We start from the raw sequence: 25,046 nt of genomic DNA, 5'->3' as shown, positions 1-25,046 counted from the left end.
CACGCTCTATGATGGTACTATAACCACTACAAAGGGCAATTGTCTTTTATACAGAGCTATTAAATTGTTTTCATTAAAAAGGTGCGTGCCGTTTGTCGTTTTTGTCATGGAGGTGAGGTGATTACGTTTTTTATTTTCTTGACTATAATTGTTCTTTCAGCGTAATCAAATTCATTTGACGGCTGAAATTGAGATTTGACATAACACAAGACATTATTTTTTTTACTAATAGTGTGTTTTTGCCACTTTGTTCATTTACTAGCAGACGGATGGGGCTTTTCTGATGTGTGGCGTCATCAACGTGCGCAAAAACCACGTTGGCTTGGAGGCAGATAGTTCTGCGTGCGATATTTACAACTTTTATTTCGATAGAATAGTGAATCTTCGATTTTACCTTTTTTTTGTGAATTATGAGTTCTCAAATCACTTGTGTCGGATGGGTGAAGCGAGGTGCTGCCAAGGAAATACCGGACAAAGTAAGTAAAATAGTCCGAACGATTTTCTCGCTAGCATTAGCTCTCTTATGCTAATGTCAACAAGACTGTTTCCTTCTGTTTTATAAAAACAATCCTGAAGGGGTTATCTGTGAATTATGTTCATGAAGTGAATTATTCTTTTTGTAGGTTGAGTTGACCCAGGAGGAGCTCCAACGCATCATCACTGAAGCAAATGATGAGCTGGGGTGCGTTTACATGCAGTCTTTTTAATCATAATGTGCTTGCATTTCTAAAAAAAAAAACATTTTTTCAATCAGGGAACAAGCACAAGATGAAGAAGAGGAGGATGACGGCATTGTAGCAGACAGTTATACTGGGGATGTTTCTGTGGAGGTTGTTGAAGTGGAAGATAAAGGAAAGGATGATGAGGACGATGAACTTGTAGAATACTGCTTGGATACCTATGATGAAGAAAATATAGGTAAGGGCTTTTGACAACATTTTATTTAGTCACTTGAGTAATTAAGAAGCAAGTATAAGAATATACATCCAAAGTTCTTTGGTGAACATTTGTTTTTATTTTTATAAATAGCGAGGGCCAACGTCGGGGAAAGTCTGGCAGGTCTCGCCGTGTTCGCCTCTAATGAAGAAGACCCGTACATCACAATCAAAGACACTGTGAGTTGAATGTTTGGTGAACATGAATCCTATGGAATATAACATTTCATTATTTGTCGCTATTTTTAGGAACAATACGAGCGAGACGACTTCCAAATCAAGCCCAACGACAACCTCATTCTGGCTGGCAAGGCTGAGAAGGACTGCTGCAACCTGGAAATCTACGGTAAACATCAAACCGAAGAGAATAATAGAATTTAAACGATTAATTAGATCACTGAAACCTTAATTTCTTCTCAGTGTACAATGCCGAGGAGGAATCTCTGTACGTGCACCATGACATTCTGCTGCCAGCATATCCACTAAGCATCGAGTGGCTAAGCTTTGATCCAAACCCTGAGGAATCCCGATGTAAAATAAAACCTTATTTGTCATATTTTGGCATTGTGGAATTGGTGGAGATGTTTAATCTTTTTTTCTTCTATGTCCAGCCAACTACGCCGCGGTGGGCAATATGACATCGCGGATCGATATTTGGGACCTGGACGTGGTGGACTGCCTGGAGCCTGTTTTCTCACTGGGCAGCAAAAATGTGAAAAAAAAGAAGAAAAAGACCAAGAGGGTAATTTTTTTTTTTTTTTACGTATATTTTTTATGTGTATGAATCCGTAAAGTGTTATGTCATTCTTCTTTGGGTGAATTTTAGGGTGCGTCGGCGGATCCTGAGGATGGACACACTGATGCGGTGTTGGATTTGTCCTGGAACAAACTGGTCAGGTAAAGACGTTTTCTCAAAAATATAGTGCAGCATAACAGCTAAATGCTGATGCACCATGTTTGCGTTAAACTCTGGGCTCCAGCAGAGTTATTTAAGCATACTATTGAATATTTTTTAGAATCAATTAAATGTACTTATGCCATCACCAGTTAGGAAATGCAAATTTTCCATTTTTTTTCTCAGGAATGTCTTGGCCAGCGGCTCAGCAGATGCGACCGTCATCTTGTGGGATTTAGCTCGCGGAAAACCCGCCACTACACTGTGCAGACATACCGATGAAGTATGACGCAGATTAGCATTTATTTTTTTCTGAATCAACACCGCTGACCATCCTTGTTTTTCTATTTTAGGTTCAGACGTTGGCTTTCCACCCGTTTGAGGCACAGACTCTCCTGTCGGGATCCTACGACAAGTACGCCACATGTCAAGGTTGTTGAAGATAAAAAGTTACATTTGTAACCTGCGCTTTCTTTTTTTTTTTTGCAGGACTGCTCTCCTGAGCGACTGCCGCAGCCCAGACGGCTACCGCACGTGGCGATTCAGCGGTCAGGTGGAGCGCTTGGTTTGGAACCACTTTTCACCGTATAACTTCCTGGTAGGTTATTTCAGGTCCAAATATTCGGAACCGGTTTATTGATCTGTGGCTGTGTTTCAGGCCAGCACGGAGGACGGCTTTGTGTACTGCCTGGACGCTCGTTCCAATAAGCCGGTTTTCACGCTGAAGGCGCACGACGAAGAAGTGTCAGGTATGTGAGAAAAATGACTTGAGTGTGAAGTAGTTCTTTGTTACTTCCACTTACACAACTTTTTTTTAGGTTTGGACCTGAGTAGCCAGATTAAAGGCTGCATGGTGACAGCGTCGGCAGACAAATACGTCAAGATCTGGGACATTTTGGGCGACAAACCCAATCTGGTGCATTCGAGGGACATGAAAATGGTAGGACTTTTGCAAAATGATTCAAATGAGGCAAATGGAGAAGGAGCTTGATGTTTGTGTCCGCAGGGCGTGATGTTCTGCGCGTCGTGTTGTCCCGATCGACCCTTCACTTACGCTTTCGGGGGACAGAAAGACGGCTTGCGGGTTTGGGATATCACCGATGTCACAGACGGTAGGATCAAAAATCTCTCAGATTGAGTCGCAAACGAGCTTTCTGTTGAAATCCTCTTGAATTCTTTTTCATGTTTACTTCTAGTGGCGACAGTGTTCGGCAATCGGGAGCGCTTGGTGGTGAACAATGAATCTGAAACATCCGGCGCTGCAGCCATGGGAGTGATGGACACCTCGTAGTGGGACAACACCTATCCCGATATGACACACAATTACTGGTTAAAAAAAAATTATAAACAGTTTTGGAATATGCTAATATAATATGATTTGTTGGTATTTCATTCCTCACCACACTTGCTGCAGTAGCAGCGGCTTAGAGGGGGGGGGGGGAAATGTTACAACATAAAAGTCCATGAAATACTATAATTTGATAGTGTAATGATTTTAAGTGCATATTATATAGAAAGATTTTATCGCTTTAGAAAATGAAAACATTCATTATCTTGGTGTAAAATGCTTATTTCTCTTGTTTAAATCATGATTCATCCTGTCATTAAATGTAATGTATTGTTTTATAAAAGGAGATATCACATTTCTATTTATTTAGTTTATCCATCTTTTTAGGATGCAAGTTAGTATTTTTTAATCATTGAAAAATATGCATCCGCTATTTTTAAACTAAGTGAATTTATTCCCCTCAAAAATACAACTTGTACTCATCTTGTAAAATAAGAACGTAGTAAACTAGCAATAAAACGTGAATTATTTACAACGATTTACTTATTTACTAACTTATTTACAATCATCCCCCCTCTTCCCGTAAAAGTGGAACTAATGTAATGCGGAACCAATGTAAAATCTCCGCGATGCGAGTTTACCCGGAAACAAACGGTGAAGCACACAAGGAAACAGCAGCATGGCGTCGGGTCACCTGAGCAAAATAAACAGACTAATAACGACAGTTATTAACTCTTACAGATCGCCACATGTCCAAGGTAATTATACTATTTTCTGTTTCTATTTTAAAATGTATGCCTTACGCAGCTGGCCTTAATTTGCGAGTGAAACTAACGGTAACTCACTAACCTTGACGTTGAAAAAAACGCTTGAAATGCTAATTGAAAACATTACAAGTGACATTTTAAATGCAAATTTGATAAGAGTGAAATCTCAATAAGTCATTTTTTGCAGCTTTGTGGGTTCCATTTCGAGATGCGTCCAATATCCGTGGTCCTTCCATTGATGACTGCAGGTTTGTTTCTTATATCGTGTACCTGTAATACACTGTAATTTATTGATTTTATTTTGTCATTAGTGATGTGGAGGTCGGTTTGACGTCAGACGGGAACACCGTTGTTTGCTACCATCCAACCGTGGATATTCCGTATGAGCTCACCCAGGTAGGAGTGCTCTAAAGACACAACTCATATTTCAGTCATTGCATTCTTATCAGATGTACCTTCTCTTTGCTCCGCTGCAGCCGATCGAGAGGCCCGACCCACTGAGCAGCCCGGCCGAGACACACGAGCAGGTTCTGAAGGCCCACCTGAGCAAGGAGGTGCTTAGGGACAAACAGGGTCCAACCATAGAAGAGCTGAGCAAAATGTTTTTCACCACCAAGCATCGCTGGTATCCAGTTGGACAGTAAGTCAAAGCACAATGCGCACTTAGTGGAAAATCTAATATTTTAAAATCTACTTACGCTTGATTTTCCTCGCTGTTTATAGGTACCACATGAGACGGATGAAGAGGAAAACGCCAAAGGACAGATAATTGTGTATATGTGTATATTATGACTATGTTTCTGTATAATAAACTACAAATAAATACACATCTTTTTGCTCAACAGAATCCTGTTTGGGAGTAAAATAGGTTTTCAAAAAGTAAGCAAATAGAATAAAAATGACTTATTTTAATACTTCCTCAAATTAAGTAGGTATTAAAATTGATACAAGTCCAGAGCGATATATCACCAAATATATAAATGTATATTTTATTTACATGTATACTTGTTTTGAGGAAGAAATCAATCAGAACAAAAGAAAATGGACAGTATAGTCGGAGCAAGTTAGTCATAGGAGCGTGTCTCTGAATTTGTTTTTTTTTGTTTTTTGTTTTTGTTTTTGTTTTTGAAAACTCAAGAAGCAGACGGTCCTGACCGACTGCATTTTTCTCTGTGACGTCACACGAAACCGGAAGCGGGCGTGGTGGGACCCGCCCCGGCAGCTCAGTCCATCCAGCCTAAGGAGAAGGCGACTTGCACGGTTCAAAATATATATATTGGAAGAAAAAAGAAACTAAAAAAGCCACACAAAATGGCTGGTTTGCCTCGCAGGATTCTCAAGGTACAAACCAACATCGCGCCGTTGAACGTGGGTGGTGCACCGCGGTGTTAATTTCATCGCGAAAGGGCATTTTTGCTAAATTCGGGTACGCGGATCCTGACGTTAGCATGGTTAGCTTTGCGGCTAACTGTCTCGTGTGTTTTGATTGCCACTTTTGCTCCTTCACCTCTCATCATCCACGTCTGATTGCATTTTTTTCCCCATTTTATAAATTTGCGATCGTGTCGTGGGAACATGGATATAATGTCACATTTCAAGTGGAGCTATGAAAGATTCTCCAGGCTAGCAACTTATATCTGCAGAAATCCACATAGCGAGGCTCAGTTTAAGTCACTTATCAAGGCCCACTCAGGGTCGTTTATTGAGCGGGTTTGGCTCAGACTACCACACCACCAAAACTGCTTTTAATCAAGTTTAGCAGGATTTCACGGCGAGTAGCATAACAAAGCTAACTGACGGCTATAACTACTTCCTTGTTGCTCTGAATGCTCCCATTCAGACCTCACATTGAAAGCGTCGAAGTCATCTTTTGCTAATTGAAAGGTTTTATTAACATTAAAATATGTATAATATACTTTTTAATAGAGAAAATTCAACGAGATGATGGCCATAAAAGCAAAGAGTATTTTTATGAATTTTTTTAACACACTTCTGCTCAAACTTAACTCTCTGAGTAGGCCTGAAAATGTGGAAACTGGCTTTTTGCATAGCTTCATTTAAATATGTTTGAATCCATTTCAAAATTACATTTTGGTCAATTACTTAAGTCATTCTTTCGCTAGAGGGATTCCTATCACAAGTGTCACATGAACCGTGACGTGCGATAATCCCGACTCGTTTTCAGGAGACGCAGCGGTTGATGCAAGAACCCGTACCCGGCATCATGGCGACGCCCGACGAAGGCAACGCTCGCTACTTCCACGTGTACATCGGCGGACCCAAAGACTCACCCTTCGAAGGTGGCACTTTTAAACTTGAACTGTTTCTCCCAGAGGAGTACCCTATGGCAGCCCCCAAAGTGCGATTCATGACGAAAATCTACCACCCGAATGTTGACCGACTGGGGAGAATTTGTTTAGACATTTTGAAAGGTAAACGTATTTTTTTTTGCCCTATCTTGGTTCTTACTGTACGTTTTTAAATGCTCTCCCCTTCCTCATTTAGAGAAGTGGTCTCCGGCGCTGCAAATCCGCACGGTGTTGCTTTCCATCCAGGCTTTATTAAGTGCCCCCAATCCCGACGACCCTCTAGCAAACGACGTCGCCGAGCAGTGGAAGAAAAGCGAAAGCAAGGCCATTGAGACAGGTTTGTCATTTTCCAAATCATCTTCCGTTTCTCACCACTTACGATTCCTTTATTTGCCCTTCCCTCGCAGCCCGAGCATGGACCAAGATGTACGCAAACTGCAGCAACGACCGTCACAGTAGCAGCACCGGCGTCTGAATGTGATCAACGATGCGTACTTCTGTCAATGTTTGAAATTGACGGACAAAATAAGATTATAAGTCCACATCTATTTGAAAGAAATCTACTGTTGCAGACCTTGGGGGTGACTTTTTTTTTTTGTTTTCCTTTATAAGATGCGTTTAATGTGTGTTTGCGCCGCTCCCTCCTTCCACCCTTCGTCTTCCTTTGTGTTGCTATTTAAATGCATGGACAGAATGACACCCTCCTCACTACAGTCTTAAGATGAATAATGTGTGTTGAGTGTCATGGAAATGCCAGGCGCACACTGGTACGAAATCATCATGCATTAAAGCTGTCCTACTTTTAATACATGCATCGTTTGTCAATTTTTTTTTATGGCGTATACACTCAAAATGGATTTTTTTAATGCCATGTTTTGTTTTGTGATCCCTTTTGAAAGCTAAAACTATTTCCTTGAAGGGAGATGAAATGTTTTAAAAGGCTGCAAATGCAGAGTAGTGCACGATTCTGCCCGCTAGGTGGAGCTACAGCATTTTAACAGCTTGACCACAAATAGAATGGACCGGTTGTGTGAAAATTGACCCAAAGCGTTATGAAAGTAAGTGAAACAAAAAATTATGATTAATCTCTGGTTGCGGCTACGTTAATAACGAAAAAAACATATCTATATTGCTGTGTTCCACAGACTTCCACAAGAGGGCGCCACAAGCAACACCTACTGTGATTTAAACTCCAAACTGTCTCTTTCTCAGGTACAGCACGAATAATCTAGGTTAAATCGTGTGATTCCGTAAAAGTTTATTATCGGGTTCCCCTGGCAACACCAAGTAATTGTTTGGGTCTGCAGGGAACGACGCAAAAATAAGTAATGATTAACTCATCAAAACCGGACTTGTTGTCACGCGTGACCTTTATTGCTTGGATGACCTTGCTCGTGATATGGTATTACGACTCACCCAATGACGTCAGTGGGTCACGGGCAAGCATCCTTTACATAGTTGGGCTGGATCGAGTCTCAGTGGCCCACTAAAGGGAAAAAACATTTTGGGCTGACAGGTGATGACAAGCGTCCAGTCAAGGGTCCATTCAGCATTTATTGAACACCCGATACTTTAGTTTAAGTTTAAGTTACGCTCCTCAAATCAGTCAGGTCATCATTTTATTGATTTTGAGTCCAATTACTTCAACTTTAGTGCAACAAAACTGCCTGAATCCAATGTAAAACTCAATTTTGGGTGAAAATAACCCTGCTTACGCCATTCTTAGAGCAATTGCACCACCTGCGGGAGAAGATGGTGAATTGCAGTTTTTGCATCTTTTTTTTTCCAAAACAGCCCAAACATGAAGGATTTTTTTTTCTAGGATATTTTTTCTTTGCAGGGGAGGGACGGTATCTCAGGATGTCCTCAAAACAAAATTTACAAACTCAAAATAATTCATAATTCTATTATAGTTTCATGACATGTTTTCTTTGGTGGACGAGTAGAAGAAAATTATTGGAGAAATCAGATATTACCCAAAAGTCGATTATCTGGCATATGATAAAACACCTTTACCCCATGTTGACATCACAAGTTTACTTAAAATGTCAGCCCAAATCATGAATAGCGTTAAGGCGTTGTCACTATGCCGCAAAGCACCACAATAAAAATCGGGATCCCTTTGAACATATCACTGGAATTCCACACCCATTTTCAAGTCCCTCCTCGCCTCCATCCATGCATCGCCTGAATTCAAGTCGTTTTATCCCCCCTTCGCCTTACATAACAGCTCATTCATAAATCAGCACCACACCTCAGGGAGGGATGAGGCTGAGACAAAATGTCTTCACGGGGAGCTTTTTTGCTGCAGTGTGAATACTGATGTGAGGTCAAGTTATGTCACGGGCAAAACGTACTGAAAATAGCGCAAACATCACAGTTCACGTCCGCTGCTACATTCTGCATCTCAATGTGACATTCAGCAGTTTGGTGGACATGATGGAAATCGCTCCTGTGCATGTGTAGGAGCAACGTGGAGCAGGTGTCGCCACAGGTAGGCCTCCCTTTCGAGGTCACCGAGTTCATAGAGACGCGGCGGCCCGGATAATCAGCCGAGGATTTCCCTGCGTAATCCGAGTAGATCATCGCGGCTAAATGAGATTAAAACTGATGTTCGAAAGTGACAATGATGCGCCAGTTGTTAGCGATTGCCGACTTGTGACGCGAGCGTGGCTAGAGGACGTCCTGCCCCCCTCCCCTCCCTTCCCACTTGGGCTAAAAGGAGACTTGAAAATTGCTTTCCATTGCTGTGCCGGAAGATAACAAACACTTCCCGTAATGATGAGACAATTTATTGTCCATCTGATTTATTATCCAATTCATACACTGTATGTAAACATAAATTGACCAAATTTAACCAATAACATTCATTTAATTGTATTCATAATTAGTGGTAATTACATAATTGCCCAACAGAGCCACCATTTTGTTCTCAGTACAGAGTACACCTCATCACATTTAGGCAATACAAAAAAAAAAAGTCAATACAAGAGTGTTTCAGACATCACCAATATTCAAATCAATAAGGTCAGTCTGGTCAATTTAGTGTGTCTATATTTATCGACAGTGACTATAAAAGTCTACACACCCCTGTGTAAATGCTACGTTCAAAAAAAGAAGAGTCCAAAATAAATGATTTCAACGATATCTCGTTCAATTTAACTGGGGGAAAAAAAATTTTTTGAGTTACTGAGATAATGTAATCAAAGTGATGATGTAATCATGATTCAGATTAACCAATCGCATTCAAACTCATGTTGAAAAGGAGTCAACACCAATATAATGTTTATTGTGGTTTTCACGGAAGTGCATAAGTGTTGTTTTGATAACGGTCGGAAAAAAAAGTACAGTTCCCTGTTGGAACAAGCAAGAACACATTAGAGCAAGACAAAAAATGTCAACAAGACATACTCCGCGGGGGCGTAAGGGCGATTTTAAGGGGATTAGAAAACCACAATTGATCGGATCATAGATGACGGGAAGTGTGTCTACAATCCTGACAAGTTATTTTCATAACAACAGAGGCCCTTTGCAGCCTCTGGCATATTTCCTGCAACTTCACAAACAAGTCCCACTTTTGATCAATGTTGTTGTCTCCCTCAGGGCCGTCTGCCTTTTCATCTTCTGTTATCTCAACTTTTATGATGTGGATCCTCCTCGGACAACAGGTGAAAGGTTAACTCGTGTTTCGGGTCGACAGGATTTCGACGTTTCATTCAATTTATATGTTTGTTATCGTGAGAGTGAAGTTAATGAGTGCGGCGACTGCATTGTTCAATCATCTGCTATCGCGTAGCTTCTGCCTGACACTGAGTGTAACGTGGGAGTGTTGTGACATGTGCGACATATTTAACTTGAACGCGTTTAGTCAGCGGGAGTGCCTGTTTACTTGCATCATTTGCAAATAAGAGTCGCTGATCTCATCAGGATCAGTTTGATACAAACCAAATAACAAATTTCAGCCTTTCTTGTAAATGTATTTTTCTGTCTGTCAGTATATGTCGAAGGATTGCTTCTTTTAAAGAAATAATTTTTTGGACCAATTATTGTCGGTGAAAGGGAATAATCTGCTCCTGCTAGTGAGCTCACACTACTCAGTAGTTGAACCACATCCGGAATACAAATATTGATCAGGAATTGACATTTAAAGCTTTCTAGTGAAACTCACCCAACATGGAAAAGTGATTAAAGTGCTACAAATGTCACATTTGACTGACAAATGTGTTTTACTTGTGTCATTTTCTTGACATTTGCACACAACCTAAGCCTGAGGCTTATTATTTGAAAAGTAAAAGTTGTCTGTATGTGATGATATGTGTATCCTTCCTTTTTTTGTTTTTTTGTTTTGTATCAATTGTGTAACTAAGCTGCAATGATGTCATGGAATTGCCCAAAGATCAGAGGATATATTATTTTGTGTTTTTAACTTTACGATATTACTGAATGAAGAGTCATTACATGCATTTAAATCTTTTGATTGCTTTTGCGTTTTTATATTGTCAAATATTTGATCGGGAATTTCTATGGTTGCCCTCCATTGATATCTTTTAGGGCATTTTGCCAGTGGAATGCCGGGACACCAGCGGTGACAAAGCATCCAATCAGATCGCGATTATTTGACGTAGAGCCCCGCCCATCAACAATAATTCATCCAATGAGATCGCATTATGTCAATCGGGGCGTGTCTTGTAGATGTCAAACTCCACTCGGATGTGTATTGAGTCAGCGGCCATGCGCAAATGGACCCAGAGGAGGGCCGTCTACATAAAATCCCTGCCGGGGGCGGGGGTCTCCATTCACTGCTTACCAGACAACTTAAACCAGCAGCTGGAGATACGACATACCTATAACCAACCGAGGAACAGTTAAAAAAGCGCCAACTAGTCCTCTTCTCATCTCATGACTCTACGGATTTAGACAGCAGCGGCGGCGGTGATGCGGCGGCTGTGTTGCTAACATTTATTTTGGTATTCATTTCCTAATTGTCGCCGGTTCTGAATCGGGTGAGGAGTTCATTAAGGATGAAGCTGAAACCCAACCAGACCCGGACGTACGACGGCGAGGGTTTCAAGAAGCGAGCGGCGTGCCTGTGCTTCAGGAACGAGCGTGAAGACGAGGTAAGGGGAAGCCGCTTGGCAGTGCGCTGCCCTCCGCTACGAACAGAAGCCACCCACGGCGCTACTTTTGGGGCCTTCTGGGTCCCTAACGTGCCGTTTATCACGCACAAACTGGGGTCGTGACTTCAAATCACGTCATTTGTTTGAGCAATTCCTACGTGAAGTGTGATTGTCACTAAATGCGTCACAGCGTATGTAAATGTAGGTTCGAATTTCATTTATTTTCAGGTGTTTTTGTCTTCGTTTTCCACTGATGCGCCTTGGATCATCCAGTTTGGGCTAGTTTGAGGAGTCGAGGAAAAAAAAACAAAAAAAAAAACAGCGTCGTCATTGGGGTTTCCAAAATAGTAGCACTTTTCTCCCTGTTTCGGGTTTCGGACTTTCAAAATAATGCACTTCCCGTGATTTATCATATCGGAACAATAGTTCTCTATGAATTGAAGCTTTTATTTTGAATAGTGTCTCTTCGTCTTCCGCCAAGGATTTCGTGCGCTTGTGAGGGGGCGAGGCACTTTTTGCACGTCCACCGGGTTTTCACATCTATTCATGTGTATTTAGCGTTTAATATCAGAGTTGAATTCATAATTTATATCAAGTGTCATCCAGTATTGATAATAAAACTATCCAGGCGTGTAGTAACTAGAGGGCATTCATGTATTTTACTGCATCTCAACCCGCCAGTTTGGCGCATAGCGTTGGTGCGTATGATGATTTAAAGGGGCCATAGCATGTAAATAACGAACATGAGCTGATCGGCTTGAGTTGTTGTGACTTCAAAACTCTCCCCTTGCGTCGATATTCTTATCTGTGACCTATAGTTACCGATGAAGGGGAACGCTAACTCGCATTAATATGTCACAATACCCTTAAATCAAGCATTTTCGCCCTAAATGTCTCCCAGCAAGATTTCACAATAAGAAGCAAATGGGCAAACCATAAAAAATAATGACTCACCATAATAATATGAAGCAGTAGGAAATAACAATGTTGTCTGATTCAAGTAACACCTCTTGGCTAACCTGCATGAGTTATTCCTTATGAATAATTATGGCGCAGGTCTGGATTAAAATTGTAATCCCCAATCTACTGGCCAACAGTTCATCACGATTGTAAATTGACAAAAGAAACTTGTGCAGCCTCAGGACAAAAAGTGAAGTCACAGACAAACTAGAATTACCGCTTTGCCCATTTACCATCTGTAATATTTTGTTTTGTCAATGCTACCAAAAATAAAAAGTCTTCCAAGAATCAAAGAGGACAGTTATGTCATATTTATTGGCTGTGGGACAATAAGCATTTTAAGGAAGCTCAACAAAGAGCTCATTTTTAGGCCCAAAGCTGCCTTACATGTTGAACTTTGCCCCATCAATGCCCCGCCACCTGGACACACAAGAGGCTTGTTGTGAAAGAAGAGCCACGTTGACTCCTGCAACTCTACAGGATGGGAATCAAATGCAGTTCTCATGATTTGTCAATTATTAGAATTGACTTGTTAGTTGTGGATACCAGGTGAAAGTGCGATCGCTATTCCATCTGACATTTAGGAGTCCATTTTTTTTTTATTTGACAGCTACAGACGTTCCTCATCGGGTTGGATGAGGTGTTTATGGTGTCCAGAATATCCTGCTCAGAAGTTTTGTTGTCGCTTTGTCACTGGGGGCGATTCAGAGTCCTTTGAGTACCAATACCAAGTACCGATACCTCTAGTACTTAAGATAAATAAAATGTCATTAAACGAAATGACAATAATAGACATGTATCAAATTGTGTGCTGAATTCTACGAAGATCTTCAGACCTTTGCCGAGCGTATTGTCACCTCCACTAGTGTAAACGACGTGCATGTAGCTAATTTTATCGCAACATTTACCAGCTCTCCATTGAGGAGATTTACTGGAAGTGGCTGGAGGACTGAGCCAGTGCCGCCTTCTCCAAGCAAGTAAGCGCCACTCTGGGAACTGGTGTCAATTTCTCAACAGGCAGGGAAACACTTTCTGGGGTTTCGATTTTTTTTTTTTTTTTTTTTACCCCCCATCCTGACTCTCTTTCCAAATTCAACCTGGGTACCAGTCCAGCTGTCACTTGCCTTCTGACCTATCTATCATGACAGTGTGAGTTATTTTGTTTTTGTCGTGAGTGTTTTGACACTTTCGACTAGGGCTGAACAATTAATCGAACTGACATCGTAATTAATATTAGCGCATAATGACTCTTTTCATTATTCCCATTTTCGATGATAATAAAATGAATTGGCGTATCAGCAAGTCCAAATTAAACACACTTGTAGTATGTAGATTAGCTTCGCGACATTCCTCTAGCCAAACTAAATGGAGTCCCCGTGTTGTCCCCCGCGCGCCTGGCAACCGTTGGCGGACTTTTGTGTTTTGTCCCGACCATGCCAGCTTTTGTTTTGTACTCGCATATCGCCTCTTTTTTGACGCTAAGGATCAAATCTCCAAGAAAAAAAAAATCTTGAGGTGCCTAATACGGCTTTTTGTTCTCACCTTGCAGGTCACGTTCTTCTGTTGTGCACCTTTCCAATACTGTACACTACACCTGTTGTACACTGTAAACCCATCTGGATGGGGCTCTCAAACTTTTTGATTCCAGGGAGAGTAATTTTTCCCCTCTCCAAATAATCCTAACACATATTAAATATAACTACCATGTAAACCAATAAATGCCATAGGACAGTGGTGCACCGGCTCCCTCTAGTGGCTTGTGAAATAATTGCTGTTCAAACACAGTTCAGTTGTATTTAACTTTTTCAGATTGCAAAACTCTCCCAATAATAGATTATTTTGCAGACCCCAGTTTGAGGACCACCGCACTGGTATGCAAAAAAAAAATACAATACAGACACTTTCCCGAAGATGTTTGCACGTGTCCGGAAGAAAGCACCAGTCACCGTGACCCTCCCGAGTCCTCTCGCTCGTCGCCCAAATCCCATTAAGGTCGCCAACTCCTCCAATTATGTGCGATCACATGCGGGTCCATCTGTTGCAATCTGCTTTTTATTGGAATATTTTGGGGTACTATTTTACAGTGGATTTGTCACTACATATCTCTGGCAAAGCTTAAGTCAGCAGTTTGTAATAACAAGCCTGCAAATGTATGTCCTTGAGCTAATTTTAGCTCCTCATGACCCATCTGGTGTCGTGTATACACTCACTGGTCAATGTATATCTGTGCCATAAAAGCAACTGGATACAAAATCGTTGCCTTCTAAAAGTTCAGCTGAACATAAATATTCTTTTATGAATGTGGAAAAAGCTGCTAAAGGGAGGCTTAACTGCTTGTTAGCATATACACACACGTTTTTTTTTTTTTTTTTTTAAATAGTACCTGCGTCAAAAGTGTGCTAATGTTTACAGCAGCTGTGTTGTCTCGACGATGTCACCGAGGCATCCTGAAACCGATGCCTGAAACACTGCAGCTAGTGTAATTCAAACCCCCCCCCCCCCCCCCCGCTTGTTGCTGATCAACTTGTAGAAACTGCCTATGCTAGGTTTTGTTGACATGACATAGAAAGAAAATAAAATTGCTTTATTTGGCTTATTTTTTTGCACAGGTGTTGTTGGTCAGCAGCAGTCGGCACCCGGATCAGTGGATCGTCCCCGGGGGAGGGATGGAGCCCGAGGAGGAGCCTTGTGGAGCGGCGGTACGGGAAGTTTTTGAGGAGGTGAGGAAAAAAAAAAAATATATATAAGCAAACAGGTCACCTCCACATCCCATTTGAGCAGGCTGAGGTCAGGATATGCGTCTGAGGTTGAGGGTATTTGCGGCCGAGGTGTCGCTTGCCGGGACCCTTGTCTTCTCAGGCATGACGGCGGTCTAAACTTGGATCCTCGCAGGATTCCCGAGCGATCGCGGGGCCCGCTTGGCAAAAAGCCCGGGTAGAACAGCAGGTCTTGATTTCTCCAAAGTGCACGAGTGAATAAACTCGCGTCAGGCGTTCCGAGAGGGATTTTAATGGCATTTTTTTAAATGGGATTTGGGCCAAGGAAACAGGAATATAATTTAAAAGCATGAATCGACACAGAACAAACAAAGCATTAAAAGCTTTCTATTTGTTTTTCCTCAGGCTGGTGTCAAGGGCAAGCTAGGACGTCTGCTTGGTGTGTTTGAGGTGAGAATTAATGCTGCCGTGTGATCCAGGAAAAACATTTTGCAACCTTTTAGTATCTCAAGAACGTAATTTTGCTAGAATTAGTTTTTTGGGTCAATTTTGTTGCAACAATACATTCAAACAAAATGGCTGTCCCAGGTGTTTTTTTTTTTTTTTTGATTTTTCAAATATTGTTTTTGTTGTCCCTCTCATTCCTAAAAGCAAAACCAAGATCGGAAGCACCGGACATACGTGTACGTGCTGACCGTCACCGAGACGCTGGAGGCCTGGGAGGACTCGGTCAACATAGGTGCCTTTTTCATTTAATTCCCACAGTCTCATGTTTTTATTTTTGTGAAACATATCTTCACTATTGTGCTGAAAAATTCACCTGAAAAAGGAAATAGTGTTTGGGACAGCAAAATAGTGCAAATCCACAAGTACTAATTGACTGTTGATGCAGGAGATGGCGGCAAAGCACTACTTTTATATCATCCAGTGCTATGGGCTGTAAACAAACTCACTTCAACATAGTTCTATGGCATCCAGATGCCACAAAATAGCACCAGTACTTGCAATACTGAAGAGAAGCTAAATTTAGTCTGGGTTGTTAGTGGAAAGTTGGCGACCCTGTACATACGTTTTTTAAAAAATCAAATCAGGATAAACATTTCGGGATTGTCTGCGGCATTTTTATTTTTAGGAGGGGCATACATTCCTTACGGTTTTTCGACCTTGGCGGCTCTCTTTCAGTATGCTAACCCGCCAAGGAGTTTGTTTACCCCTTGCAATATATAGCATGTGTGGGTCAACATAAATCCGAACCCACTAAGCTCAAGTGCAGCGACGTCTGAGCTGTCAGCAACGTGGCTCGCCGTCTGTACACTTCTCAACACCCGTCCTCTGTCTCCCCCCGCAGGCCGCAAGCGCGAGTGGTTCACGGTGGAGGAGGCCATCAAAGTGCTGCAGAGCCACAAGCCCGTGCACGCCGAGTACCTGCGGCGACTGCAGCAGCTCCAGCTCAGCTGCTCGCCCACCAACGGCAACTCCATCCTCGCCGGCCCGCCGTCCAACGACAACTACCCGCATTACAGCGCCACGGCAACCACGCCCTCCACGGGCAGCATGCTGGCTTCCTCTCGCAGATAGGAACCACTCCCAACGATGTCTTTGTACAGCTTCGCATGGAACCTGGACTCTTCGACAAAGTGTGTAAATAGTCTTAACTGCTGGACGGACCAAAGCCATTGTCAGAACTTGAGAAGGACTCACGAGACGGAGCGCTAAGATGGCAAACGCTCATGCGGCCGACTCGCACGTTTTTTCCCTCAGCGTGACGAGCAGGAGGACGCCGCGGACTCTGCTGGCATGCCTTACAGTACTTTGTATGAATGTTTCTGTTCTCTTTTGGCACAACACGCACACTCTGTGGTCAGGAAACACAAAGCATGACCATGCGGAGAATGTTTTCAGACACAACGATGGCTTTGACATCATCCGCGTAGAAGGCGCTCGTTTTCCTGAGTTTTCATTCAGTAGAAACTATTTAAAAGTCAACGCGAGTTGCCGTTCAATACGGGACGTTTGTGCCGTAATTTAAAAAAGGTCAATAAGATGAAAATTGTTTAAAAAAATTCGACCCTTATTATAAAGGTTTTTCGCTTTAGATTCAAGATTCAAGAGTTTTTATTCGCCATGTTTGAGCGTGCCAAACAAGGAATTTGACTTCGGTAAAACACACCCTCTGTTCAACATATAGGTGACTAACAACACTCAGGACATGTGAATAATGGCAAAAACAGTGTAGACAAATTCAAAAGGTGTGAAGAGCAGGATGTTATTGCACAGTAATGCCTCTGAGACTCTATGAGTGGTGCGAGTTCATCAGAGCAACAGCCTGGGGGAAGAAGCTGTCTGCTGGTTTTGGCGTACCGAGCTCTATAACGCCGTCCGGAGGGGAGTAGTTCAAACCTTTAGGCAACAAACCTTGATAACATTTTAATTTACAAAATATTAAATAAGTTTTGATGAAATATTTTCAACAATGAAATTAGTTTCCGGAAGTAATGGTCCTTTTAATTATCCTCAACTTAAAAATATGAAAAACAACTCAGAAAATTGTTTTGGCATAAACAAATTGCTTACTTTGTTCCAAAAAATGTAAATAATTTATATTTTAAAATTTGTTCCAACTGAAATTATTAATTATTTTAATTTACAGTGTGGTTCACAACAACAACAACAAAAAAAGAAAATACTTCAAATAAGTAAATAATTGGAAATGTGTCAGTTAAAAATCTGACTTTACACAACTCCTATTTATTTGTAGCGCACTTACGAACAAAGGGCTGTACATAAAAGTCGGACATAAAACATTAAGAATAATAACATAATAATCAATAAATAGAATGGTATTTTCTAATTAACTCATTTGTTGCTATTGACGGCTAAAGAAGTCAAAGGTCCATTGTTTTCTTGAGCTGGCATTGAATGATGAAAATTCACAAACTTTCTGCAGCGCCTCCTCTTTTTGGCTGACTTAACTTGTGTTGACTGTTTATTTAGTTCTAAAACTGTTTTATGATTATTTCTGGGCCCTTGGTGGGCCAGTTCAAAGGTCACACGAGGCTTTCTGTGAATCGCTACCTCAGTCCAAGTAAACAAGCGGATGAGTCGGAAATGCTGTTTTGCTAACAGCGACACCGTCGTGCTTATCGTTACACTTTAGCCCAAGCGTCCGCCGATGATAATGATGATGTCATGCGAGAAAAAGTCGCCTGGTTCCCACCTTTCAAACCATTTGAAGTTCTTCGCAGTATCAAATGTCCATCACAGGCTGCTTCCTGCTTCACCTTTATCGATGGCCTGTGTTTTAACATTTAAACTCACTATAGCTGCTCTTGTTTTTATCATATGGTGTTGCCTTGATGAGGTGCTTGAGGCTTGTCAGGCGCTTGATACTTTCTGCCAAAAAAAAAAAAAAAAAAATCAAAAAGACAGAAGCTGCTTCTGTCGACGGCTGAATGACGACGCTCGAATTAGCCTTGGGAAACGTATTGGGATTGTGTTTTTAACTTGAATGATCTGTACTTACTGTTTTGTATCTTTTTAACTATGTTCAAATAACTGGACCCCCACCCACCCAACAGCACCCCCCCCCCCCCCCTTGTGTGCTTTCTACAGTCCTGAAAATGGTTTGAATGTGTTACATTAAAACTCACTAAAGCCGTTAACGGAATAACAATAGCCTTGAATCCAAACTCTGATTTGGTAGAATTGGAGGAAATGATTTCATTTGGCATAATATCCAAATATTACTAAAATGCTTGTGTGAAAATGTTGTTACGGATGTGAATCGTGCCAAATTTCAACATTTCATGTAGACCTATAAAAGAATATACCTTTAAGATTTTAATTATGTGGAAGAAAAGTGTGGTGTCGACTGTTTTGTTGAACTAATGTGACTTATGAATGACTTCTAACGCGTCATAGATTTGAGTTAAATCCCCTAATGTAACTTTGGAGGCAATTCTTGAACCTTCAGTCACCCGAAATTTAATGTATTTAATGCAAATGAATGTAAAACTGGTGCAAGCCTCGTTGTTTCTGTCACATTGGGCAACTTTGAATGTTAAATCAAAGCAAACCAGGAGACATGTTATTGATTCTTATGATAAATGACTGACTTTAAACTGGAAATATTGTGTTGGAGATCTGAAAAAAAACAACATTAAATGGGGGGAAATTCTTACTGTAAATGCTTATGGTGTTTTTTTTTCTCCAGGTGACAAGCTTTAACAAGATTGGCCTGTTAAATCAATCACCAATGAGCATTATACCAATAATTTATTAAAGACTTATGTAAAATTGCATGTTTATGAAATTATTAATCAACGTAATCTCGCGATATGATAGAAGCGGCGGCAAAGTAAATCTGGCGGAGACAAAAAGTAGATCCCTCCATTTGGCCCTGTCAGTACAGTCATTGCTTGGTTTAATTCCTTTCAATTGTTACGGACAAATAAAAGTTTTAAGTAAACTGAGCGGGACCTTTTTTTCCCGTTGGGACTGGGCGTGTCTCATAGACCAAAACAAAAGCCTCAATGTAACCACACAATGGCGTCACTTGACACCACAGGTAAATTTAACTCCGCCTGGTATGACGTCACAATTCACCGGATGGATTTTTTTTCAGGAGGACAAAACAGAATCAAATCATGGAATGGCGTCGCTTTGTTCATGTTAACAATGTTAGCGAGGCGATGAAGAGGTGAAAAATGGACGAATTGTTCTTCAAGTCGGCCCTACCGACGCTCGCCCACCACCGGCTGGACACCGACACCACCTTGGCCTTGCCAGCCGAGCCGAGCGCTTGGTCCTCGGCTTGTCCTCCGTCCAGTGACCGCAGCCTGCGGGTCCAGCAGCAGGTTCAGCTCACCCTGTCACGGAAGTCGAGGAGAAGTGTTTCCAATGGTAATCCTCCTATTATTTCGCATTATGACAAATTTAACACCCCATACTGTAAATATTATCACAACCCACGCGCTTGGGGTTTGTTTTTACTTAAACTCCACCTCCGCTCATCTCAAATTAATTATCATAACTAAACAACAACACAATCGAGTAAATCACGTAACACTGAACACAGACTTACTTTTTTTAAGAGCCACACCCTCAGGAGAACTTTGTGATAAGTAAATAATACTAAAAGGTGTTTTTCCAAAAGGCAATCACTTTCTATTGAGGCCTTTCATTGACTCCAAACATTTACAATGGAATGCACGACAGATAGTATTATGCTGGTCCAACAGGTTCCTGCAAGTTCATCCATTCGCCCAAAAGCAACATGGAGCCATCTCATTGGCTTAAAGAGAATCAAATGTTTAACTTTTATCGATTATGCAAACATAGACTTTGGACTTGAGTCACTTTATGACTTATTATTTCATCCTGTTTGACCAATGAGAGCTCAGTTTTGAATGACATTGTCACAGGTATTATTTTAATACTGGTAATTATTGCGGTCATACTACATGACCTACTTTTGGATGTCCTTAGATGTCATGCATGGTCATCATTCCATCCAAGTCTCATGCGAATCAGCGGATGCATGTGGTAGTTTATTTACTCGTACAGTCGGTTTCCCAGGAAGTTGAGATGCCAACGTGTGATTACAGTAGTGTGTAACTAAACACTCTCCACTCAACCACCTCGACTTGTTTCAGGCGGCGTTCACTTACAGAGAAGCTTTGCCAAGAGTTTTGACGCTGCGGATGGATTGAGGCCTCACGCTGTGGTATGCTTTGTGATTGTATTTTTAATAATTAAATCATGTCAAAGAAACAGGAAAATGCTAAAGTTCACATAGTTTAATTCACTGTATATTTATTTGACAAACTTAAATATTTATTGCATTTTAATTATAGTTTATTATGTAATATTTACATTATTGTTTTGACTATTTTGTTTCGACTAAACCATTTGTGGGATGGAGAAAAAGGTTTAAACTGTACTCTAAATGCCTATAAAGTCCACAAGATGGTGTCAAAGCCTTACTTTTGTCTAAGTAAAACTCAATTCGATAACCAAACGGCATAAAAATAGCAAATAAGTGAACTTTTCAAGCGGTCACATGAATTAGATTCTAATATTCAGCTGAATATGTTTACGGTACATTCTGAATTGTAATTATTCAATTTAAAAATCTTAAATAGTTTTACAGGTGTGTTTTACTCCACAGGTAAATGGCTTCGGTTGCTCTCTGTCAACCAGCGAGTGTGTTCGGAGGCCGTCCAGAAGAGTCGAAATGTCCCCTCCTAGGACGCCCGACAAGGCTCAGCACCATTTCAATTTCCGCCATTTGAGCACGTCCACCCTGCCCGTCCGTAGTCTATCCCACAGGAACTGCTCTCAACTCGGCCGCTCGCCGGCCTCGCGTCAGCGCTACGCGCTCTCCGAGGCCCCGCGGTGGGCGGCCATCAACCCCTCCTCACCCGCCAACGGGAGCTTCCGCATTTGGTCGGACGCGTCATTTCGCCAGCGCGGGTTTGAGTCTAGCTGGAACGAGTCGGCTTTCCAGCAGAACGAGGGGATGGCGGTCACCCCTCACTTACGTGATGGGTTACCGTGGATGTCGAAAAGTCAAAGGCTTCTCAGACTGAACACGTACCCGCCTTCGGGGAACAGCATGGAGGTGGACATGGTGGGACGAGCGGGGGTGGAGCTTCAGCAAGTCCAAGCAAACAATCTCTCACCTCTGTGAGTCCTCTTTTATTTATGTACACCAACGTATGGATGGAGATTCTGATTTCTTGTCTCGGCCAGAAGGTCCGAGAAGCCCCCGGAGATGACGCTAGAGAAGGCCGTCAGTCAGCTTACTCAGCAGAACGAAGACGCGCTGATCAGCGCCGCCGCTCACATCCAATCGCAGTGTTTCAAAAGCGCAGACGCCAGGAAGATGGTTTGGGCCTCTCGCGTTCTAATACAGTAGTGAAATGAGTTGGTGTTACATTCAAAGTCTTCTTCCAGGTATATTTCATGCGTGGCATCAAAAAACTGCTGCAGCTGCTTCACAACGACGAGGAGGAGGTGCAGCGTGCCGCCGCCGCCGCCCTGCGCAACGTGGTGTACCAGAACAGCGACAACAAGATGGAGGTGAAGGACCACGCCGGCATAGCCACCATTTTGCGGGTGCTGAAGAACAGCCGCGATACAGAAACCAGAAGACAACTTGCCGGTCCGTTCTCGACTTGCATTGTAGCATCAAGGGCGTGGCTTCTCATTTGATGACCTTTCACCTCTCAGGCCTCCTGTGGAACCTGTCCTCTCACGACCTCCTGAAGGAAAACCTCTCTCGAGAGGCTTTGCCGGTTCTTACGCAGGCCGTCCTGGTGCCGAGCTCGGGCATTTCCGAAGGGGAGAACCCTAAAGATGAGCTGCTCGCGGACGATGAGGTTTTCCACAATGCTACCGGCTGCCTCAGGTACGTCACTTGAGTGAAGTATTGACGGTTGCGTAGAAATTTGTCTTCTTCACCTAGTTAAAAGAACGTTAAAAAAATGCATTGAATGTATTGAATACAAATTTAACGCTCCACCAAATAGTTTCCAATGTGTGTGTGTGTGTTTTTTTGTTTTTTGTTTTTTTAAATTGTCAATTTGTTTTTGCTTCCATTCAATGACTGCTCCTTCTGGTTTATGCTTGATTTGGCCACTAGGGGGCATTATAATACAGACATAAATTGACTGATAAGCTGCTGTAATGTTAGTTTTTTTCTCGCGAAGTGTCTGAGACCACCTGCCATGGAGAGACTATGTAGCATTACAAAGCCATAAAAATGGTGTAATAAACCTTACATATGGTGGTGGCATGACTGTGTTGTTTGAAAAGACTGAAGGACTGAATTATTCATCATGTCCTCTCTTTCAAGTTCTCCTTTTTTCAAGTTTGCAAGCCGGTATTCTTCTGTCTTTGAACTGTTTTACAAAGAGGCTCTTGTGAAGTTAGACTGCCATCTGCCGCTTATCCTGACGTTTTTGTGTCTAGAAACCTGAGCTCCTCCGGTCCAGATGGAAGGAAAGCCATGAGGGAGTGCGAGAACCTGATCGACTCTCTCGTCTACTACATCCGACGGACCGTGTCTGACTACAAGGCCGATGACAAGGTTGTCGTCAAACGTCGCTTTCCTTTTCTGACACTCGCATCCGATATTAAAATATATTTTCCAAAAGTCCACAGAGAACTGCGTGTGCATCCTGCACAACTTGTCCTATCAAATCGAGTCCGTGTTGCCCGACAAGTACGCCACCCAACTACTGCACACGCAAGAAGACGCGGTGCCCAAGCCCAAAGCGGTCGGATGTTTTGCACAACGCAGCGCTAAGACCAAAGAAGTAAATATCTTTCATCAGAGGAAATCTAATTAAGTACAGCTACTGGATCTCAAAGGTCATCCATCATGTATTGCATATGTGGGCAGCAGCATCATTGCACGCTGTTGGAGGAGAAGGCCAACCCCCGCGGCATGGAATGGCTGTGGAGCTCCATCATCATCCGCATGTACCTGTCGCTCATCGCCCGCAGCGGGCGCCACCACACGCAGGAGGCGGCCATCGGAGCTCTGCAGAACATCACGGCCGGCAATGGAGAGGTGAGAGCTGACCTGACCTCATATTGCTGTTAATTTAAAAAGGAAAGTTTTGGCTCCCTCTTGTGGAAAAATGAGTTATTATTATTATTATTTTTTTAATTTCCTAACTTTTTTTTTTTTTTCAAGGTGACTGAAGCTATTGCCTACACAATCGTCCACAAAGAGAACGGCCTCCAGCACGTGAGAAAAATGTTGCAGGAGGGCGAGCGTGACGTGAAGAGGACAGCCGTGTCGCTCATCAGAAATCTGTCTCGCTTCTCTGAGCTGCACCCTGATATTGGTTTGTTGTCACTCTAATCACCTTTCCCATCAGAAGCGTTTTATAACAAAATGCGCCAAATGTCTACTTGTAGTTACGCAGGTGTTGCCAGAGGTGGTGGAGCTCCTGCCCAATAATGACACGGGAAGAGACCTGCCCTCGGACGTGACGGCGTCTCTGTGCTACATTCTCATTAACCTGAGCCAGAGCGGCGTGCACAACATCCGAGCCATGTTGAGCCAGGACGCCCTCCCAAAGATCTGCAACATCAGCAAAAAAGACAACGGGTGAGTCAGCAGCTCCTGTGTATTTTCCATGTGTGTGTGTTTGGCTTTCCATTTGAAGATATGAGTTACTATTAAAAACACTGAAGGTCAAACATATCACTTGACCTTTGTAAAAATGAGTGGACTTTAAACGCTTCCCTGAGGAATGCCAATCACAGTTGTTCCTTTCGAAAATTAACACGCACAATATTTTTCTTTTCCTTTTGTCATTATTTCATCACTTCTTTTTGTAGTTACGGTCCAAGTAGAGCAGGTGTCGCTGCATGTCTCCTACTACACTCCATGTGGAAGCACAGTGACCTTCATGCCACCTACAAGATGGTGAGCATTCCTGGAGGCCTTCTTTTGCCTCAACTTAAAATGTATCGCTTTGTATTCAACAGTATGGCTTCAGGAAATCGGATTTCATCAATGCAAGGACCACAAAGGCTGTAAACTCCATCTTGAACTAAAGCAAATGTCGTTTTTATGGAACCTCTGGACGCTTATTCTATGTCCATAACTGAACTTCACAGAAGTGAATTTACATTTTTTTCAGTAGTTGGACATTAGTAGTTTATTTTATTTTATATCCTTTCTTATTACATAGCACTTCATAAAACATGACTGGCACTTGTTTTTTTTAACTCACAACAACAAAAAGTAACCACATTTAAACAGTAACGTAAAGATTAGATCATGCAACTAAAATCAAGCCGGCATCTCTTTTACCATTTTGAGATTTACACCAAAACAGTCGAGCTCTTAATGTCATTATTAAATGCCAAATCACCCAATTATGTAAGTGACAGTGAATGCCAATTGTGTTCTTTCAATAAATCATATTGAATAACAATAGGGAAAAGGTCAGATCATTAACTAGCAAACACATTTATATAGATTACTCGTCTTTGTATTCAAAAGAAATGATTTGAAAGGTGAATACAATATTTAT

The 25,046-nt window shown here is 42.0% G+C and overlaps 5 protein-coding genes across 5 annotated transcripts; all 5 read left to right on the top strand.

The window, feature by feature from the left end:
- The first annotated feature begins 271 nt into the window (after nucleotides 1-271).
- On the top strand, nucleotides 272-3,456 carry pwp1 (PWP1 homolog, endonuclein). Its single transcript, XM_037243675.1, has 15 exons — nucleotides 272-476; nucleotides 624-682; nucleotides 755-918; nucleotides 1,030-1,115; nucleotides 1,185-1,281; nucleotides 1,356-1,466; nucleotides 1,547-1,677; nucleotides 1,762-1,832; nucleotides 2,017-2,113; nucleotides 2,184-2,245; nucleotides 2,320-2,428; nucleotides 2,489-2,579; nucleotides 2,649-2,770; nucleotides 2,837-2,942; nucleotides 3,027-3,456. The coding sequence occupies exons 1-15, from the start codon at nucleotides 411-413 to the stop codon at nucleotides 3,119-3,121; spliced, it is 1,467 nt and encodes a 488-aa protein (XP_037099570.1). The 5' UTR covers nucleotides 272-410; the 3' UTR covers nucleotides 3,122-3,456.
- A 276-nt stretch (nucleotides 3,457-3,732) lies between these two features.
- On the top strand, nucleotides 3,733-4,737 carry mrpl42 (mitochondrial ribosomal protein L42). Its single transcript, XM_037243683.1, has 5 exons — nucleotides 3,733-3,876; nucleotides 4,073-4,133; nucleotides 4,197-4,281; nucleotides 4,362-4,525; nucleotides 4,609-4,737. The coding sequence occupies exons 1-5, from the start codon at nucleotides 3,798-3,800 to the stop codon at nucleotides 4,652-4,654; spliced, it is 435 nt and encodes a 144-aa protein (XP_037099578.1). The 5' UTR covers nucleotides 3,733-3,797; the 3' UTR covers nucleotides 4,655-4,737.
- Nucleotides 4,738-5,069: 332 nt separating this feature from the next.
- On the top strand, nucleotides 5,070-7,004 carry ube2nb (ubiquitin-conjugating enzyme E2Nb). Its single transcript, XM_037243682.1, has 4 exons — nucleotides 5,070-5,226; nucleotides 6,071-6,317; nucleotides 6,391-6,531; nucleotides 6,602-7,004. The coding sequence occupies exons 1-4, from the start codon at nucleotides 5,197-5,199 to the stop codon at nucleotides 6,667-6,669; spliced, it is 486 nt and encodes a 161-aa protein (XP_037099577.1). The 5' UTR covers nucleotides 5,070-5,196; the 3' UTR covers nucleotides 6,670-7,004.
- Nucleotides 7,005-10,914: 3,910 nt separating this feature from the next.
- On the top strand, nucleotides 10,915-17,043 carry nudt4b (nudix (nucleoside diphosphate linked moiety X)-type motif 4b). The gene is made up of 5 exons (XM_037243681.1): nucleotides 10,915-11,311; nucleotides 14,881-14,991; nucleotides 15,394-15,438; nucleotides 15,640-15,727; nucleotides 16,337-17,043. The coding sequence occupies exons 1-5, from the start codon at nucleotides 11,216-11,218 to the stop codon at nucleotides 16,564-16,566; spliced, it is 570 nt and encodes a 189-aa protein (XP_037099576.1). The 5' UTR covers nucleotides 10,915-11,215; the 3' UTR covers nucleotides 16,567-17,043.
- A 2,525-nt stretch (nucleotides 17,044-19,568) lies between these two features.
- pkp2 (plakophilin 2) lies at nucleotides 19,569-24,947 on the top strand. The gene is made up of 13 exons (XM_037243672.1): nucleotides 19,569-19,890; nucleotides 20,643-20,713; nucleotides 21,158-21,675; nucleotides 21,742-21,877; nucleotides 21,946-22,153; nucleotides 22,222-22,399; nucleotides 22,963-23,080; nucleotides 23,148-23,326; nucleotides 23,392-23,566; nucleotides 23,693-23,846; nucleotides 23,920-24,112; nucleotides 24,346-24,433; nucleotides 24,496-24,947. Exons 1-13 carry the CDS (start codon nucleotides 19,695-19,697, stop codon nucleotides 24,562-24,564), a joined length of 2,283 nt encoding a protein of 760 aa, XP_037099567.1. The 5' UTR covers nucleotides 19,569-19,694; the 3' UTR covers nucleotides 24,565-24,947.
- Nucleotides 24,948-25,046: the final 99 nt, after the last annotated feature.

Source organism: Syngnathus acus, chromosome 23, assembly GCF_901709675.1.
Source record: "Syngnathus acus chromosome 23, fSynAcu1.2, whole genome shotgun sequence".
NCBI lineage: Eukaryota > Metazoa > Chordata > Actinopteri > Syngnathiformes > Syngnathidae > Syngnathus > Syngnathus acus.
Note: the sequence above shows the minus strand (reverse complement) of the source record. Positions and strands in the feature narration are given on the sequence as shown.

Coding starts and splice junctions, on each gene's coding strand:
- pkp2 (XM_037243672.1), top strand. CDS start 19,695: ATGGACGAATTGTTCTTCAAGTCGGCCCTACCGACGCTCGCCCACCAC. Junction 19,891..20,642: donor GAGGAGAAGTGTTTCCAATG/GTAATCCTCCTA, acceptor GACTTGTTTCAG/GCGGCGTTCACTTACAGAGA. Junction 22,154..22,221: donor AACCAGAAGACAACTTGCCG/GTCCGTTCTCGA, acceptor TTCACCTCTCAG/GCCTCCTGTGGAACCTGTCC.
- nudt4b (XM_037243681.1), top strand. CDS start 11,216: ATGAAGCTGAAACCCAACCAGACCCGGACGTACGACGGCGAGGGTTTC. Junction 11,312..14,880: donor GGAACGAGCGTGAAGACGAG/GTAAGGGGAAGC, acceptor TTTTTTGCACAG/GTGTTGTTGGTCAGCAGCAG. Junction 15,728..16,336: donor GGAGGACTCGGTCAACATAG/GTGCCTTTTTCA, acceptor CTCCCCCCGCAG/GCCGCAAGCGCGAGTGGTTC.
- pwp1 (XM_037243675.1), top strand. CDS start 411: ATGAGTTCTCAAATCACTTGTGTCGGATGGGTGAAGCGAGGTGCTGCC. Junction 1,467..1,546: donor AAACCCTGAGGAATCCCGAT/GTAAAATAAAAC, acceptor TTCTATGTCCAG/CCAACTACGCCGCGGTGGGC. Junction 2,580..2,648: donor GCACGACGAAGAAGTGTCAG/GTATGTGAGAAA, acceptor ACTTTTTTTTAG/GTTTGGACCTGAGTAGCCAG.
- ube2nb (XM_037243682.1), top strand. CDS start 5,197: ATGGCTGGTTTGCCTCGCAGGATTCTCAAG. Junction 5,227..6,070: donor TGCCTCGCAGGATTCTCAAG/GTACAAACCAAC, acceptor ACTCGTTTTCAG/GAGACGCAGCGGTTGATGCA. Junction 6,532..6,601: donor AAGCAAGGCCATTGAGACAG/GTTTGTCATTTT, acceptor CTTCCCTCGCAG/CCCGAGCATGGACCAAGATG.
- mrpl42 (XM_037243683.1), top strand. CDS start 3,798: ATGGCGTCGGGTCACCTGAGCAAAATAAACAGACTAATAACGACAGTT. Junction 4,282..4,361: donor TTCCGTATGAGCTCACCCAG/GTAGGAGTGCTC, acceptor GCTCCGCTGCAG/CCGATCGAGAGGCCCGACCC. Junction 4,526..4,608: donor CGCTGGTATCCAGTTGGACA/GTAAGTCAAAGC, acceptor CGCTGTTTATAG/GTACCACATGAGACGGATGA.